Source organism: Corylus avellana, chromosome 11, assembly GCF_965113065.1.
Source record: "Corylus avellana chromosome 11, dhCorAvel1.hap1.2, whole genome shotgun sequence".
In the NCBI taxonomy this organism is placed as follows: Eukaryota; Viridiplantae; Streptophyta; class Magnoliopsida; order Fagales; family Betulaceae; genus Corylus; species Corylus avellana.
In genome coordinates, this window is record NC_142500.1 from 13,908,351 (window position 1) to 13,925,766 (window position 17,416).

General features: G+C 34.5%; 2 protein-coding genes across 3 annotated transcripts; one reads left to right on the forward strand and one right to left on the reverse strand.

Annotated features, from left to right (window-relative positions):
- Positions 1-9,129: 9,129 nt before the first annotated feature.
- LOC132165577 (uncharacterized) lies at positions 9,130-12,859 on the forward strand. 2 transcript variants are annotated; one of them, XM_059576204.2, is made up of 4 exons: positions 9,130-9,619; positions 9,704-9,792; positions 11,803-11,957; positions 12,363-12,859. In XM_059576204.2, the coding sequence occupies exons 1-3, from the start codon at positions 9,445-9,447 to the stop codon at positions 11,929-11,931; spliced, it is 393 nt and encodes a 130-aa protein (XP_059432187.2). In that variant the 5' UTR covers positions 9,130-9,444; the 3' UTR covers positions 11,932-11,957; positions 12,363-12,859. The 2 variants fall into 2 exon arrangements, with proteins under 2 accessions (XP_059432187.2, XP_059432186.2); XM_059576203.2 differs by having other exon boundaries at positions 9,131-9,619; positions 11,803-11,950.
- Positions 12,860-14,132: 1,273 nt separating this feature from the next.
- On the reverse strand, positions 14,133-17,019 carry LOC132165576 (G-type lectin S-receptor-like serine/threonine-protein kinase LECRK3). The gene has a single exon (XM_059576202.2). It carries the CDS (start codon positions 16,776-16,778, stop codon positions 14,442-14,444), a length of 2,337 nt encoding a protein of 778 aa, XP_059432185.2. The 5' UTR covers positions 16,779-17,019; the 3' UTR covers positions 14,133-14,441.
- Between the last annotated feature and the right edge of the window lie 397 nt (positions 17,020-17,416).

Consider the following 17,416-nt stretch of genomic DNA (forward strand, 5'->3'; position numbering starts at 1 on the left):
TTTTATCTTGTACTCGGATCATGAGGCGTTGAAGCACCTCAATAGTCAAGATAAACTATCCTCCCGGCATGCAAAGTGGGCTGCGTATGTGCAACAATTCTCCTTCACCATCTGTTGATCAAAAATCTATCTAAATTAATTGGTAAATATTTGTACGTTTTACCTGCAAGTGCACAAGGTCAACATAGTAGTATGTGGTGCAAGTACAGGATCATTCCCACGAGGATTGCTGAATTTCCGTTTAAAAATAATTCCCTTAAGTAAATTAGAGATTGAGTTGATAATAATAAAAAGAGTAGAGCTTTGACATCCACCACTAATTATATTCAATTAATATGTTAATATGTCAATGCTTTGATCATGTTATACATATCTAATGTTTGCCAACCTAAGGGCATGGGTGTATACTCCTTAAGTTATAGATTTTCCTAAGCAACGAGTTAGGCATAGGTGTATACTCTAACTCTTTTCTTTCCTAAAGGATTTAACATGGTATATACTAAGTTGTTCTTTAGAAAAGCATATGTTCTATGGAAATCGACAAACACACGAGGCCTAGGGCATGGGTGTATACTCCCGGTTCCCCATGTTGATTAACCCAAGAATCGCGGTGTGAATTCTTTTGTTACTTAAGTTAAACCCAAGACTCAGTCATCCAAATTGATCTAACTAACTAGTCTATACCACATGTACATGTTGATCAGGGACACACATATGAGGAATTCATGCAAGCAAGTATTAATCAAGTTAAATAGCACAACAAGATTATCACAAGGTGCCAATATTGAAATATTAATTCAACACAACTAGGGCTTCAATCTAGCCCTACTAAGTAAATTAGCTACACATAGAGTTGATATTAAACATCTACATAAAAGAAAAGAAAAGAAAAGAATAAACCCGAGATTTTAACTTCAAGAGCTCCTCTTCTTCTCCTCCTCAAGTCCCTCCAATTCTAAAGGCTTAAAGGTCTAATTATAGGCTTTAGAAGTCCTAGACAAAGTAGTAAACCTAGGGAATTCGTAGGGTTTTGAGACCTATTACAAATTGGAATTGGAAAACCCTAATATGGAAATAATGTCAATCCAGCCATCACTTGATAAGTATCCTGCGCACGGGTGCGCTTGATCGCAGCCCGTGTGCGCTTGATCGCAGGTCTGCGATCGTTCGTTCTTTTGGCATGCGCTTGATCGCTCCTGGCCTATTTGCTACTATGTCCTCTCCGGTATTGCACTCGATCGCAGGTACCCTACGATTGATTATAGTACCAGGGAGCTCCAATTGTCTTCATTTCCTCTTTTGAGCTCAAATTACCTAGTTTTACTTCTTTTTCCTCCAAAAGCCTGTAAAAGTATGAAAAACAGGAAAATGAATTAAAATGGAGTAATTAAGTTAAACCAAAGGGATAAAACATGCAAGTTAAGGGCTGAAAATATGAATATTTTAACACACTTATCACCATCAAACACAAGTGGGGAGCTTTGAACAAGGTGGCCGATACCCTCAGCCGGAAGCTGACGCTCTTGACCACAATGAAGAATAAGGTAATTGGCTTTGACCTTCCAAAAGATGCTTTGTCAACTGATCTTTTTTTTTTTTTTGCCTTATTGTTGGTGATGTATCTTTGGGAGTTCGGAGTGATTTTGGGCTGTACAATGGGTTCCTCTTCAAGGGCACTTAGCTATGCATTCCAATTGTAGTCTACAGTTGAGGATTATTCAAGAGCGCCATAATGAAGGGCACATAGGGCGCGACAAAACTTTCCAACTAGTGGCAGAGAAGTTTCATTGGCCGAGCATGAGGAAGGAGGTAGAGAAGTTTGTGTGCTGTTGTAAGGTGTGCCAAGTATCAAAAGGAGTGGCTACTAATGCCAGATTATATATGCTGCTACCTATTCTAGAGGGCCCATGGACTAATGTGAGCATGGACTTTGTGTTGGGTTTACCTCGAACCCAAAAAGGTAATGAATCCATCTTTGTGGTAGTTGATCAATTTTCTAGGATGGTTCATTTTATTGCATGCAAAAAGACTGTTGATGCTGTGAATGTGGCGCAATTTTATTTCCGAGAGGTTTACCGACTCCACAGCTTACCATTGTCCATAGTCTCCGACCGCAACATGCGATTCCTTAGCCACTTTTGGCGGTGTTTGTGGCAACTATCTCACACAAGGCTCGATTTCAATATCACTTATCATCCACAATCGGACGGGCAAACGGAGGTTGTTAATCAGTCCTTGGGAGAATTGCTTCGGGGTTTGGTGGGTGAGAACCTCAAGTCTTGGGACCGGCAGTTGTACCAAGCTCACTTCGCTTATAATCGGTCAATCAACCGTAGCACTGGCCTTAGTCCGTTCACCATCATCTATGGGAGTAATTCGCGTGCACCACTAGATTTAGTACCTCTCCCTGATTTCAAGAGGATACACGCCAAGGCAGAAGATCTTATTCCACAAATACAAGAGGGCCACAGGTTAACCATCAAGAACCTACAAGAATCAACGACAAAGTACAAGGCAGACAAGAAGCGGCATGCTTTGGAATTTGAAGAAGGTGATTTTGTGTGGGCGGTTCTAACTAACGATAGATTTCCTGTTGGTGAGTACAATAAGCTAGCGGCTCGCAAGATTGGTCCTGTAGAGATTGTGAAGAAGACCAACCCCAATGCTTATCAATTGAAGTTGCCCAGCCACATCAAGACTTCTGATGTCTTCAATATCAAGCATCTTATGCCTTTTACGGGAGATTCATTGGATGAGGATGCGAATTCGAGAGCGAATTTGTCCAACTTAGGGAGGATGATGTAGACTACAATGCTTGGGAATATATGAGGAAGACCCGAACAGATGGTAGTGTGAAGACACCCCGAAAGATGGTGACACGATCCCAAACTCGCGCTGCAGCAAAGGTGGTTCCTGGAACTGCGATCGATCGCACGCTGACTACGTTCGAGTGCCCATTCCCTGGAAGTGCGAGGATCGTTCCTGGTACTGCTACCAATCATCCCCTGTGAATGCGATCAATTGCGATCTTTGATACACTCAAGATCTAATAGTTTCTATCTTTCTTCTTGTGCTGTTTTATTTGCTTACCACCTAGTCAGGCTGCATCAAGAATTAACGTCAATAATACTATCACTTTAATTTTATATCTCTTTATCCTTGTGTAATTGATTTTATTTATTATTCTTGTACTTGTAAAATTCTTTCACAATGTACATAAATATTTTAGTATCTCTCACCAGAATACCTTGTCCAAGAACTAAGAATAATTCATTCAATAAAATCTATTTTAAGTGAAAATTTCTTATCCTTTAAATAAAAAGCTTGGATTCCTTATTAAGAAAAATGTTCTCACAATGCTACATATGATTACTCAACGATCAAAAATTTTGACCGCAATAAATGTATCACTTATAAATGCATCAAAACAGCCTCCACATGACATTTGAGTTCATAATTCTTTCAAGATTTAGAATCAATATTATAAGAAGTTTCATGAGTTATAGTCATTCCTATTGACAGTGTTTTTCAGGAAAAGCAACTTTCATGGTCCATTCAGCGCATTATATATGCACATCAACTCAAAGTCTCTACTTCATTTGATCAAGATAAATCATCAAAGGGGTGTAGTGTAACTCACAAATGGAATGCCCAATCCCGAATATGAAAAGATTTACGTACTGTTTTACTTTTTTTCTAAATTCAATTGAATAGTGATTCTTTTTGAAGGTGCAACCTACTTATTAGATTAGTTCTATTGGAGTATTACCATTGTTTGCTTGATCATAATTTGTTTAGACGTAAGGTTTTACTGAGTGTGAAGTTCTAAAATGGCGAACTTTTGACCATATAAAACTTGTGGGTGAAATTTTTCTTACACCCCTAAGAGTATAAGGAGTTATCATCATAATCTTGAAGTTTAAAAATTTTGTAATGTTGGTATTCTATGTTTTAGTCCCTTTTGATTTCACTTTTTCTTTTTCTTTTTTGATAAAATGCCCATCTAAAAAGAGAAATGATTAGTGTCAATAATTTGTCCATATTTTCCTCATATTCTCTTATAAATTCAATAGATTAAGTATTAAATTTAGAGATGTCAAAAAAAAAAAAAAACTATTAAATTTAGAGAAATTCAAGGGGTTAGTAAGTTTCTCATATTTGATTCATATTCTCCTACAAATTCAAGGTCAACCATTAGATTTATAGAGTTCACATAAGTCAACAAATCTAATGTTTGATTTGTAAGATGTGATGGGCCAACTATGGGAAAAATATGAACCCCTAGCATTTCTCTTCAATTTATGGGGTTCACTAATCACCATTAACTTATGTAAGATCCATATTAGTCCATAAATCTTATGGTTGATTTGTAAGATGATATATAAAAAATATGAGTAAAATATAGGAGTGTCAATGCGGGTGGTTTCGCTAACCGCTAACCGTTACAACCGTCTAACCGCTTAACCGCATTAACCGCTAACCGCCTAACCGCTATAACCGCCTAGCGGTTATTGGGTCTACTAACCGTAACCACTAACCGCATTTTTATATAATATATTTTTATAATTATAATTATAAAAATATTTATACATATAACATAATCACTTGATCATTAAATCACAATTTTTTTTTAAAAATAATTAAATCACAATTTGAGTATTAATATATTATCACTATAATTTATATGATTATATCACATGATCAATTGATCATTAAATCATTTGATTATATAATAATAAATTATACATATATAATATGACATAATTCATAAGTATACCAATTTATACTAATACAACGATTAAATATCTAGAGACTTATTTCCAATGTATGTTATAAACTTATAAGTTTATATATGTTATAAGTCTATATAAGTTTATATATGCATATGAATAATATAAATGTATAATATCAATACTTAATCATATGATTCAATGACAATTCAAATACTTTATTCAAGACTTCAAGTGAATCATATTATTAATGTACAATGATGATATGATTCGTATAATATCAAATTAAGTAATTGACATTGGATTAAACAATGACCAATGTGTACTTATAAACACAATTTAAGTATTAATGTATTATCATTATAATTTTAGTAATTTATATATTATCACTATAATCGATATGATTATATCACATGATGACTTGATCATTAAATCATATGATTATATAATAATAAATAATACATATATAATATGACATAACTCATAAGTCATAAGTCTACAAGTTAACCATATGATTCATGTACAATGATAATCACAATTGATTCAATTGAATTAAACAATATATTACTTATAACTACAAGTTTACAATTTAATTAAAGGATTATTAGATACTTAAGGAATTTAGGATTTAGGAGTTTGAACATTACCATTTACCATTAGATATTAAGTTTAATTCAAAGAAAAAAGATTATAAGTAAATATGATAAGAATTTAAATAATTAATCATATGAATCATATGATATAATTTAATGAGACTATATGATTATATAATATCAAATTAAGTAATTGACATTAGATTCAATAATGTGTTACTTATAATCACAATTGAAGTATTAATGTATTTTTTGAACATTTTTTAGAAAAAGAAATTTAACCATTTTTTGAAAAAAAAAAAAAAAAAAAAAAAAATTAACCATTTTTTGAACAATTTTGAATTTTTTGAAGCATTTGTACTATTTTTTTAAAATTGAATTATTGATAGTTAATAGTTTTATCCTTAACTTTTTTTTTTTTTAAAAAAAAAAAAAAATTATATAGAACGCAAAACTACGTCGTTTTACACCTGTATATATTCATCTTTCTTCCCAACTCTAAATCTTACGAAATCTCAAAATCACTCAAAGTTGCTGAGCAGCCTCTCTCAAAGTTACTGAAAGTTGTCTGAATTCTGAACTTTTTTTTGTATGTTGTGTTGAATTTTTTTTAAAAAAAAAGTTAACCAGTTATGATTTAATATTTAAGAAAATTTTTTTAAAGTACAAGTAAATGTAAATTTTGGGTCAAATATTTTTTATTTTTCAATATGGGCTCTTTTTATAGCAATTGGGCCCAAGAAGATATTAAAAATACAAGAAAAAAAAAAAGAAGGTAAAAATAAGCCAAAAAAAAAAAAGCCCAATTTAAAAAAAAACGGTTAGCGGGCGGTTACGGTTAGCGGTTATTGCCACTAACCGCTAACCGTAACCGCCTTTACACCCCTAGTAAAATATTGACACCAACCATTTATCTTTAAAAAAACAAATTCAAAATTCAAAATAAAAGGGGAAAATTCTGTTGACCCACGGCTCTTTGTCCAAGGCAATATTTATTATTATTATTATGAATTTTATATTTTATATTAAAAATAAAAAAATAAAAAAAATAAAAAAAAAGAAAAGGTGGGGGGAGGGGGGTATTTTGGTCATTTTAACAAAAAATGATAAAATTTAAATGGGTCTCAAACATATAACCGTAAACCGTGTACGCTACGTTCATTTTTTTTTATGAATAGGAATGTTTGGTAACAATCAGCGTGCATGACATTCTGACTAAATTATTGTGTGATACATAAACCTTAAGGACGCATTTACTAGTTTTTTCACTTTAAAGCAAGACTTGACCCTCACAATCAACAGATAATGAACGTGTAAATCTGTCCAAAGCGAAGAAGAAAACTTTCTCACCATATTAAAACCCAATTTAAATCACCCAAACTCGACTTGTATACTCAATCGGACCACCAAACCCCAGTCTTACCCCCAATAACCCACCACCGACGGCACCATCCGCAAATCAGATCAACTATTTCTTTTTTGACAATATGGGTTAAGATGATAAATCACCATCCATGATGACTTGGCTTTTTGTCTTACATGGAGAAGATACTGAGGTGGCACTTCTACCCTTTGAAATTGTACGAAGTAATTCAATTATTAATTTTCAAAATTAGAAATTCGGGTTTTCATCCGTCAAAAGAGACTAAATGTCTGTTTGGAATTGCGTTTGAGGGGCCTAAACGTGCTTTTAACACTCAAAAAGTTCGTTTGTAAAAAAAGGTACTTGTTTGATAAAAAAATTAAAAGCGCTTTTAAGGGTCCAAAAAACTTAAAAATGATCAAAACTCACTTTTGGCAAAAGCTTAAAAAATGAAACTTTTGCTTAAAATCTCTTCTTGACTTAAAAGCCCTATTTCTTAAACGCAATCCCAAACAAGCTCTAAAACTCAAAGTGGGTATCATACAATTTTCCTTTTTCTTTTTTCTTTTGTGACGGGGAGGCGTATTTGTGCATATAGAAGTATTTTTTTTTTTTTTTTTTTTTTTTTACGATATATTAATGGTTGATACTTAATTTTGAAATGGAAAGTGGGGTGTACATCACATTGGTTGGACGTGATTACAATTAATTAAAATTAATAATTTAATGCGGCGGTGTCAAATAATTTTGAGGATGTGTTGATAAAATTAGTGCAGTAGAAATCGCTAATAAGTACTTGTTTAAACTGAGTACTTCTAAAAGTTTATCAAAAAATAAAGTGTCTTTTAAAATTATCATTTAATTAAAATCTAATATTAATTTTAATAGTCATATCATTTTTAGAGAGATACAAAAAAAAAAAACACAATAAAAATTTCTAGCATTACTCTTCTAAACTCACTAGTTATTTTAACCATACATGATGTCAATCTTATCACATGTCTTTGCGTGATTTTAACGTCTAAACTCACTGGTTATTTTAACCGTACAAAAAGGGAAATTGTTGGGTTGTGTGGAAGGTGAGGACTTTGCTGGCATTGCGTGTTAACTAGGCCTTCTTGTCCTTAGGACGAAACTAGAAGTTCAATTCAAAGGGGTTGGACGAAAAAAAAAATTTTAGGGGCCAAAATGAAAAATAAATAAAAGAACGAAATTATTTTTTTTCTCACAAATTTAATAATAAAATAATTGTTAAAAAAAAAAAAAAAAGTTAAAGGTGGGAATGGAGGAGGCCTATTAAAAAAGTAGTATGTTATAATTGAGAATTGAATATATTTTTATCACGTTCTTACTCTTTATGTTATAAAAAAACTTTGAGTAAAAAATTATCTTTTCATTTTATGAAAAAGAAGAGGCTCTACAAAAGTGAAGAGGAAGCTTTAATTCTTTATAGTTATCTCGATAACATACTGCATTTTTAATATGTAGCTTTTTAGTTTTTTTTTATTATTATTATTAATTTTCATTTAGATAATCTAAATTTTAAAAACCTAAACAAAATTATAATCCAACAAATAATCTGAATTTTAAAAAATTAAATAAAATTATAATCCAACAAATATTTACAGAATTCTAAAATCTAATTAAACTCAAAATAACAAAACTAAATCTAGATAACAAATCTAACATCTAAATAACAAATCAAATAAAAAATTTTATTGTCTACATTTTATTTTGTCTAAATTAAAACCATAGCAAATCTAAAATCTAACATCTAAATAAAAAATTAAACCTAAAATAAATCTATGTTATTTATTTTATATTTTTTTTCAATATTTACCAGTGGCGGAACCACGTTATGCTTTGGGAGTGCTGTGATTTATAAAAAAAAAAAAAAAATAATAATAATAAAAAAATGTATTTTCTCCTACTTTTACCCAAGTTACCAGCACCCTAAAAAAGAAATATATATTTCTTTTCTTTTACCCAAGTTGCACACAGCTGCACAGCAAGTCAGCAACCCAAATTTTTATTTTATTTTTTCCCCTCTCTCTCACAGAGTCTCACATACGGCTGTTCCCCAAATTTTCTTTTCTTTTCTTTTCTCCTCTCTCTCCCTCTCTTTCTCTCTCACTCAAACGCAGCAGACGCTCCATAGCCTCCATCCACCGTTTGTTCGGAAAATTGTTTTCATGAAATATTTTTAGTAGAAATCCGAACAAACGGAGCCTTAATGAAAAGGGCTTACTAAGTTCTTTCTTAAAAATTACATTAATAGGTAAGGTTTTAAACGATTGTACAGAACTTTTTTTAGTAAAATAGAAAATATTTTCTATCAATTATTATTTTTTTTTTCACGCCAAACATCCATATTTTAAAAGAAAAATTATTTTATGCTGAAATAAACGAACTAAGGATATTTTCGGTTTTTCACACAGACGCCTTATGCTCTCTTCAGTCTCTTGTGAATTCCACGCACCAGATCCCATTCTCTCGCCCCTTCCTTTCGGTTCCTCTCTCACACAAAAACCGCTCCTCTCTCAAATTTCACACACACTCTCTTGCTCCCTCTTTGTCTTCACGTGGCTCGATTCCTGGGCATGGTTTTGATTTCCTCTTGAATGGCAATGCAAGGAATTGGCTTAAGCAAAAGACCCCATTTGGTTCCTCATGCTAAAAACGTAAGTCTCACCAGATATGAGATAGCAATCAACAAAATTCGCATTATTTAGAGAAGAAAGGAAGAAGAGAAAGAAAAATGGCACCATCCAAGGGCAAGAAGGACAAAGCAAAGGCCAAACCCACAGATTCAGCAAAGTCCTCACCCTCCGCACAACCTGACAATTTCCCTTCCTGTATTCGCTCCATCCCTCCCTCCTCTGTCGCCATCACCATCCACGCCAAGCCGGGCGCCAAATCCTCCTCCATCACAGGTCTCTACGCGCGCGCCTGTATTTGTGTGTGTGTTAGATTGTATTCGTATTTTTTATTCTTGTTTTGGTTAAATATGAATATAGATTTGAGTGACGAGGCTGTGGGGGTGCAAATAGACGCGCCAGCGAAGGACGGAGAAGCTAACGCCGCACTTCTCGATTTCATGAGCTCGGTCAGTCTGATTACTTTTTTAATTTTTTTGTTAATTAATTAATTATTTTTATGTACACATATATGGGTTTTCATTTTATAAGTAGCAAACTCTGAACAGATTTTGGCTCTTGTATTCACATGAAAGTTTTGAATCATACCATAGAGTGTTGGCAGGATAATTTCCTGTTAAGGATCTGATTGTTAATGGGCGGCCCTTGTAGACTTTTTTGATTAGCTTTAACAATGAGGAAAGTAAATTTCAGTTGTGACTGTGCTTGTTGGTGATTTTCCCTTGTTGCATCAAAAGGTTATATTGTGTTTTGTAGCAGTTATCATTAGACATGTTAACTGCTTCTTTTGTGATAAAGATCAACCTCATAGACTGAAATCAGACTGCTAAATATAAACCTCAATTAACTTAGAGGAGAGTTGTTTATACAAAGAATTAGTTGCTTCTACGAAATGTTTATCTGTTTTTAATTTAAGGACTTGAGTTACCCGCCGACTCCTTACATTTTTTGGGAAGAAAACCATGAATTGGTTGGTTACTCTCAAGCTAGTACTTGCTAATTCAACATGGCAATAAGTTTTAAAATGTCTTATTCTTACCAACTAAACCTTAATCCCATGATAGCTTAGCAATTATAAATATGTTAGAGGTGCACTAAAGGGTTATAAGTGAAGAGTAATAGTTTTCAAGGTTATGCTATAAGGAAGAGTGTTTGCAATTTAGATCATTTGTTAAGCCATATACTTTTGGTCATAATAGCTGATAAGATAAGTACTTTGAGTAAAGAAAAGTTAAGACTAGATGTTGGATTTGTAGGTTAAAATGTCCTAGCAATTTGAATTGAATGAATGACATGAGGATGAAAAGGTGCATACTAAGATGGACGAGATGATACTAGAATGAGAATTCATGATCTGAGTAGCTTCCATGTTGGTGACAAGATTGCTATGACTGATATCTTTCTTTACTTGTGGAAAAAGCATGTAGATGATGCCTTTTGGCTCATAAATGGAGATGTTCCCATTTTTCTGTAGACATAAGATATCTTCAAGAACATTTCTTGAGGTGCATGTATGTGCACTAAAGGTATGTTGGAAGATCAATTGTTACTCAAAGTGGACGGTTAGTGACAAATAGGTTAGAAAAAGAAAAACAAAACTCATCACCACTACCTAGCTGGTCTTTCTAGAAACCTCTCTGTGTGTGTAGAAAACTAACCAAATTACTCTCTTTAGATATTTTCACTGTCATCTTCACCTGCCAAAAATTACACCGTTGGTCTAGACTTCAAAGAACCTTCAAGGGAAAAAAATGTGACCCATCCAATGTTTTAAAATCTAGTTGCAATACAAGGATACTATAGACACTACAAGTCTCTCTTGTAACCAACAATGTTTTGTTTTATTTTACAAGTAAACGAAATATCATTAAAATTTCAAATGGCGCAACTCAAGTACACAGAGTATACAAAAGAAACACCTGGCTAGAAAGAGAGAACAAGTCTAAAAGTCATGAAGACTAAGCAAATTGGGATCTAAAACAGCTGTCCAGTGGCAAAGAGTTTCTTAAGATCTACCATCGGCCTTGCACGATCTTCAAAAGGCAAGATATGAAGAAACTAGAAGTCAAGTGTGTTGGGCATACTTGTGCAATGTACTTGGTGCATGTGATATTAAGTGAGTCCTTTGATGTACATGTGATTGTGATATTAGGTATGTGATTGTTATTATGTTTTATGTGTTTTTTGTATCATTGTGATGTGTTCATAAGTGGGAGCTTTTTTGTTGCTGTTTTTGGGTTTTCCACATCCGTTCTTTACTCAATATGATACCCATAGTTTCTAATGGCTGATTAACTTAATGTAACTAATGTGGTCAAAAGCTTATTGGTGTTTTTATGTGGAATTCTTTTTGTTTTGTTTTTCCATCAATCACATTGCTTCTCAGTTTACCTTGCATAGTGGTTTAATTATGTATATAATATTGAAAGTTCTAACTCTTTGTTCTTCCCAAGTAACAGGTTTTTGGGGTGAAAAGAAGGCAAGTATCGATAGGTTCTGGTTCTAAATCAAGAGACAAGGTTGTGATTGTAGAGGAAGTAACTTTACAAACTGTTTTCAATGCTTTGGACAAAGTTTCAAAAAGCTAGCGTTGGGGAAATGAGAGAGGTGATTGGTAATTTCTGTCCATGAACTTATCCCTGATGAGCTTTGCTAGTTACACAGTTTACACCTGACCAAGCGAAGCTAGATTTGCAGATCACTTATCTTTTGTCCATTTTGAATTATTTCCAAGTAGTTCTTATGAAAACCAGTTTGATTCAGCATATTTTACCTGGTAAAACGGATTGCTCGACCAAAGTTTTAATTACAACAGCTACATGAATTTTTCTTTGTACGTGTTTGTAAATGAGTGATTTGTACACAGTACTTGAAGTTGTTGCTCGTTTATTAGATGTTATTACTTTGTGCAGTGATGTACTAATGTAGCTATGGTACATTACTACATCTTTTGGTAAACTTCTATTCAAAGCTTCTTGTTTGTGTCAAAGAGTAACTATGGGATTTTTTGTGATGCCAGCTTCCATGTAACGACAAACATTTTTTCATCTTCTACTGAAGATGAACGAAGAAGAGATCTAAGTATGAAGATTGAAGAAGACCTTCAAACATATCTAAGAGAAGAGAAACTGCAGGATGGGGCTGCGACATAGAGAGCTAGAGAGATGAAAAATGAGGAGAAAGGTTAGGAAAATAAAAGGATATATGCTCACCCAAAAAGATGTTTTAAATATATTCAAAAGTCGGATCGGGTCGGAATTGGAAATCCTACCCATATTCTGATTTGGACTCGGATTTTTTCTGAAATATCAAAATCCTTCCGAAATCCAACCCGCGCAGGTTGAAACCGGGTTGGATTTCGAAAACTCGATTTTTTGCCCACCCATAAAAGGGGCCTCCGATCTGGATTGGATTATAACCATGTTATATTGTTTTCTTCCACTTCGCCAAAACTCACTTGTTGGTTTTCTTGTTTTCTAAGTTCTGTTAATTAGTCGGTGGTAGGATTCCTTGACTTGGTTTTTGTTCTATTATATCACCGAATTCACTAATGTTGCACAATTGTGCAACCTATCAGACACAGTAAGGCATATGAGTCAACCACCATACACGTTCATCCATTTCAAGCGTGCTTTGATTTTGCATAAAAAGGCAAAACAACTTCAAATTAGGAAACCAAATTAATTTTACAGGAGGCCATGACACAGGTTGGCATCACAGAAAAAATAGCTAGAGCTGAAATCCAGTAGAGGTTTTTATTTTTTTTATTTTTTGGGTGGGGAGATAATGAAATCCAATGGAGTTTACCATCGGATCTTGTTCTCCTATTGAAGCACTCGACTTTGATTAATATTTATAGTTTGTGATTATTTTTAGGGATCTTGGAAGAAAGGTCATGAGGAGAAAAGAGACTTGTGATTTGAGTTGACAGATCAAGTCACTCATATGGAATGCCTTTTCCTAGTTGGATTTTTTCTGTCTTTCTTGGGGGTTATATGTACTTCAACATCATAACTATTACCATATTTTAATTTATGCTTCAAAATTTTAAAAAAGTGACATTAAAGTTGAAAGCCCCTTGAACTATTACTATTTTTCAAATTAGAGATTTTTGTATTTTTCTCCTCAAAATACTCTTGAAGTTATTTAAAAGAAGAAAGACCATTTCAAAAAAGAAAAAAAATAAGAAGGCTAATATAAAAACTTTAGGGGTATTTTTGGGATAAAAATGCAAGAATGTCCTGTTTGACACATATGGTAGTACGAGGGTTCTAATGTCAATTTTTAAAGTTTAGAAGCGTAAATAAAAAAGCGATGGTAATTTAGGGGGTTAAAGTATATTTTTTCCAATTTTTAAAATTTTAAAGGTGATAGATACTATTATGGGAGAATATCAACAATTTTATTTGAAAAATAAAAATTGATTAAGATTTGATGAAATCTACATGTAGAATACCCTAAAAGAATTCTAAGGAATCTTGATCCAAGCAGAAAAACAAGTCTTTAACTTACTTTCGAAAGAGCATCTTTAAAGCTTTCAAGATAGAAGAAAAATATATATTAGTTTCCCCGCACCAAGTAGAGAGTTTTGCCTTTTTTGTTGGCTTCTCAATTTTGTAATAAAAGTCATCACATAAGAGAGATACATAAATTTTTTATTTTGTGCAAAATTCTCTTTTGTGAGAGTATGAGGTTTCGGCTATATTGACATTTTGAGTTGGAGTTTTTTTTATTCACTGTAATTTTGTACTCTTATCTTTTTGAGATTGAAATTTTTTCATGATTTGTTTTCACCTATAAACGTAGGTTTTTAACTTAAATCTTGGTATCTTCTGTGATTTACTCATTTTGTTTTCTCTTTTCTACTTTTTTTGGATCCGAACATGTTAATTTGTCACAATAGAACAACTATGCACAATCACAACAGGTTCTAATAAACATACATGACATTGGCAACAAGCATTTATTCTTCACTGGAGAGTAAGATAGAAAACTGACAGGAAATTACAAGGCTAGTGCACGCATCATTTGAATGTAAAAGCTTACATAAACTTAACTACTTTGTTGTACAAATTGCGAGGCTCAATCAATTGGGAGCCTATATTGTACTCAGGAAAGAGTCGGGTTTGGGAGGGACTGGAATATCCACAGTCCCTTCCAACATAAGCAGAACCTTCTTCATTGAGGGCCGGAGTGATGGATCATCTTGAATGCACCAAAGTCCTAGTTTAACCATTCTCTCCACTTGTTTCTTATCAGCCACTTCATTCCCAACTAGTTCAGTTAGGTTGCCAGATTCAAAACAATCGCAGACCCATTCATCAAGAACACTTTCTTCCTCGGGTAGATTCCAGTCTACACTCTTTCGACAACATATAATCTCAAAGAGCATAATGCCGTAGCTGTAAACATCTGCTTTTACTGTGATGGGCAATTTCCTATGCCACTCTGGTGCAACGTACCCCTTTGTCCCTCTAATGCCGGCGGTAAAGGTTCTGGTTTGGTCTGGCTTGAGCAGCTTTGCCAATCCAAAGTCGGAGATTTTGGCACACCCACACTCATCCATGAGAATGTTTTGAGGCTTTATGTCACAATGAATGATTTGTTGCTCACACTCTTCATGGAGATAAAGGATCCCTCTTGCTACGTTGCGAGCAATGCCCATTCTTTCATCCCAACAAGGCTGTTTTTCTGGTGTGAAAAGTATATCTGCGAGTGACCCCTTGCTCATGTACTCGTATACCAAAAGCCTATGACTTCCGTCATGGCAATACCCGAGCAGACGGACAAGGTTTCTGTGATGTGTTCTCCCAATAACTTTCATCTCAGTCTGAAACTCTCTTTCCCCTTCGGCCAACACTTTCTCTAGTCTTTTGACAGCTACAACCTTCTGGCCATTCGACATCGCCCCTTTGAACACTGCGCCGAATGCTCCTCTACCAATCTCTTCCCTGAAACCATCTGTCACTATCTCAAGTTCTGAATATGTGAACGATCGTGGAGCAAAATCGTCACTGAGTTCAACATTTCCATCACAAGAGAGGATTTTATACCGAAAATGATTTTTGTACAACACAATTGCGGAGATTACCAACATCAAGCATCCCAAAGCACCAATTGAAGCACTAATAATTAGGATGTTTACTCGAATCTCTTTCTTGTTTTCTCTCTGCATATTTCCGTTTGGAGTAGTGGGTGTAGGTGTAGGTGTAGACGTACTTACCTTGATGAAAGCTACGGTTGAATCAGTCAGTTGCCTTCTCCCATATCTCAACGGAAGCCTTTGTTTTTGGCACGTCCTGTCTTTGAATAGCACAGCTTCACAGTTACAGTCTGCTAAACAGGCTTGTGCGCAAGAATCTTTGAATGGCACTGTCAAAGCAGAATATGAAGCATCTTCCCATATGGTGTTAGCCACTTCTTGCATGTTGTATTTAATATCTCCATTTTTGCTTTTGCAACTTTCTACAGTGAAATTCCTCTCGCAGCCAGCGGTCCAGTTCCCCTGTTGTACCATTTCGAATCCCGGAAGACATGCACATTCAGCCTTTTGATTATTTGTAACACAAAAACCATTTAATCCGCAAAGACCCTTTGGATTGCACACATCAGATGACGATGACCATACAATTGACCAGTTCCCCTTCTGTGTCAGATTATGGAAGTACAGCCGGAATATCCCATCAACGTCAATTCTCATGAGATAAATAGTTTCTTTTGTAGGATATCCTCCATCCGTCAGATTCCTGATGTTGAAACTAGTAGCGTTTAGCAAGTAGAGATGGCCATCAGCATCAAAGTTTAGTGTCACGTTACCTCCAAGGCTATTTGTCCCAGATGCATAGTAAGCATATGGAGCTGTGTCTGGAGTATCCACCGGGTACTGAACAAGGTTTCCATCATTTTGCATCTTCAGACGGAAGATACCCGTTGAGTGTCGAGTGTCTGAAATGCTAGAAACGAGCTCATAACCTGCGAAGAGACGTTGACTGGGTAAAAGCGTATCAGTCGGGTAGTCAAAACTCTCCCATATTATTCCTTGATCGGAACCATAGATGACAAAATTGCCTGAGTTTAGCATGGAAGCCGAAGCAGACCCAGAAGATTCAGCTACGACGGCCACCTGCTCTTGTCCCATTTGAAGGACAAGACTGCCATCGCTTGCGAAAAGCAAGGTAGCATTGCTGGAGACAGGTGGGTCATCACGCTTTGCAGTCCAGACAACAGTCTTCTCGGGAATTCCGGCCATAAAAATCCCAACAGCGTAGCCATTGTCCTGCTTGTAAAATCCAAAGGCATAGAGACCAGAACGTGACAACCACGTAGGGTTTGTGGTGGGTGTCAGAGAAGAGCTTCGGCTAACATTAGACTGAATTTGTTGAGCTGAAGCAGTGAAAAATGCAGAGAAAAGAAAAAGCAGAGTGATGAAATCCATAACAAGATAATGAGATCTCTCTGTTGCTTCTCTTTTCTCCTCTTTTCATTTCCTATCAGAACAATTGGTTTTAGCATGAAATTTCCACAGGACTCAGCCTTCAGTCTCTTTCCGTCTTTGACTTTCAAAGTCTACGAAGTCAAGTCAATAAGCGGAATTGTCTTCCGAGAACCACGGAGTTTGACGCATCTCTCACGCTGTGCTTTACTGTATTTATGAGCTTTGAATTCAACTCTCTTGCCTCTTGTTCCTCCCACTTTCCTTTTTTAATCAGAAAAAAAAAAACAAAAAAATCACATAAATCTCACTTGTTTAATAAGTAGCTGGAACATGTAGTGTCATGTTCGAATTGAAAATTACTGCTTAGAATGTAACTACACATTGATGTTGCATATTTATATTATAAATGAAATGAAATAAGTTAAAGACAACCAAATCAAAGCTATTAATTAATGTTTTGAAAATCACATCTGTCATTATAATGATGATCTGAACCACCATTGCCATGCTAAATGCATTTGATAAAATACTAATGTCGTTTAGCAAATTGTTATAGAATTGGATAATACTAGACATCCTAATACTTTTTCTTAAATTCATTTTTCCAAATGATCTAGTCCATTAAATAAATAAATAGA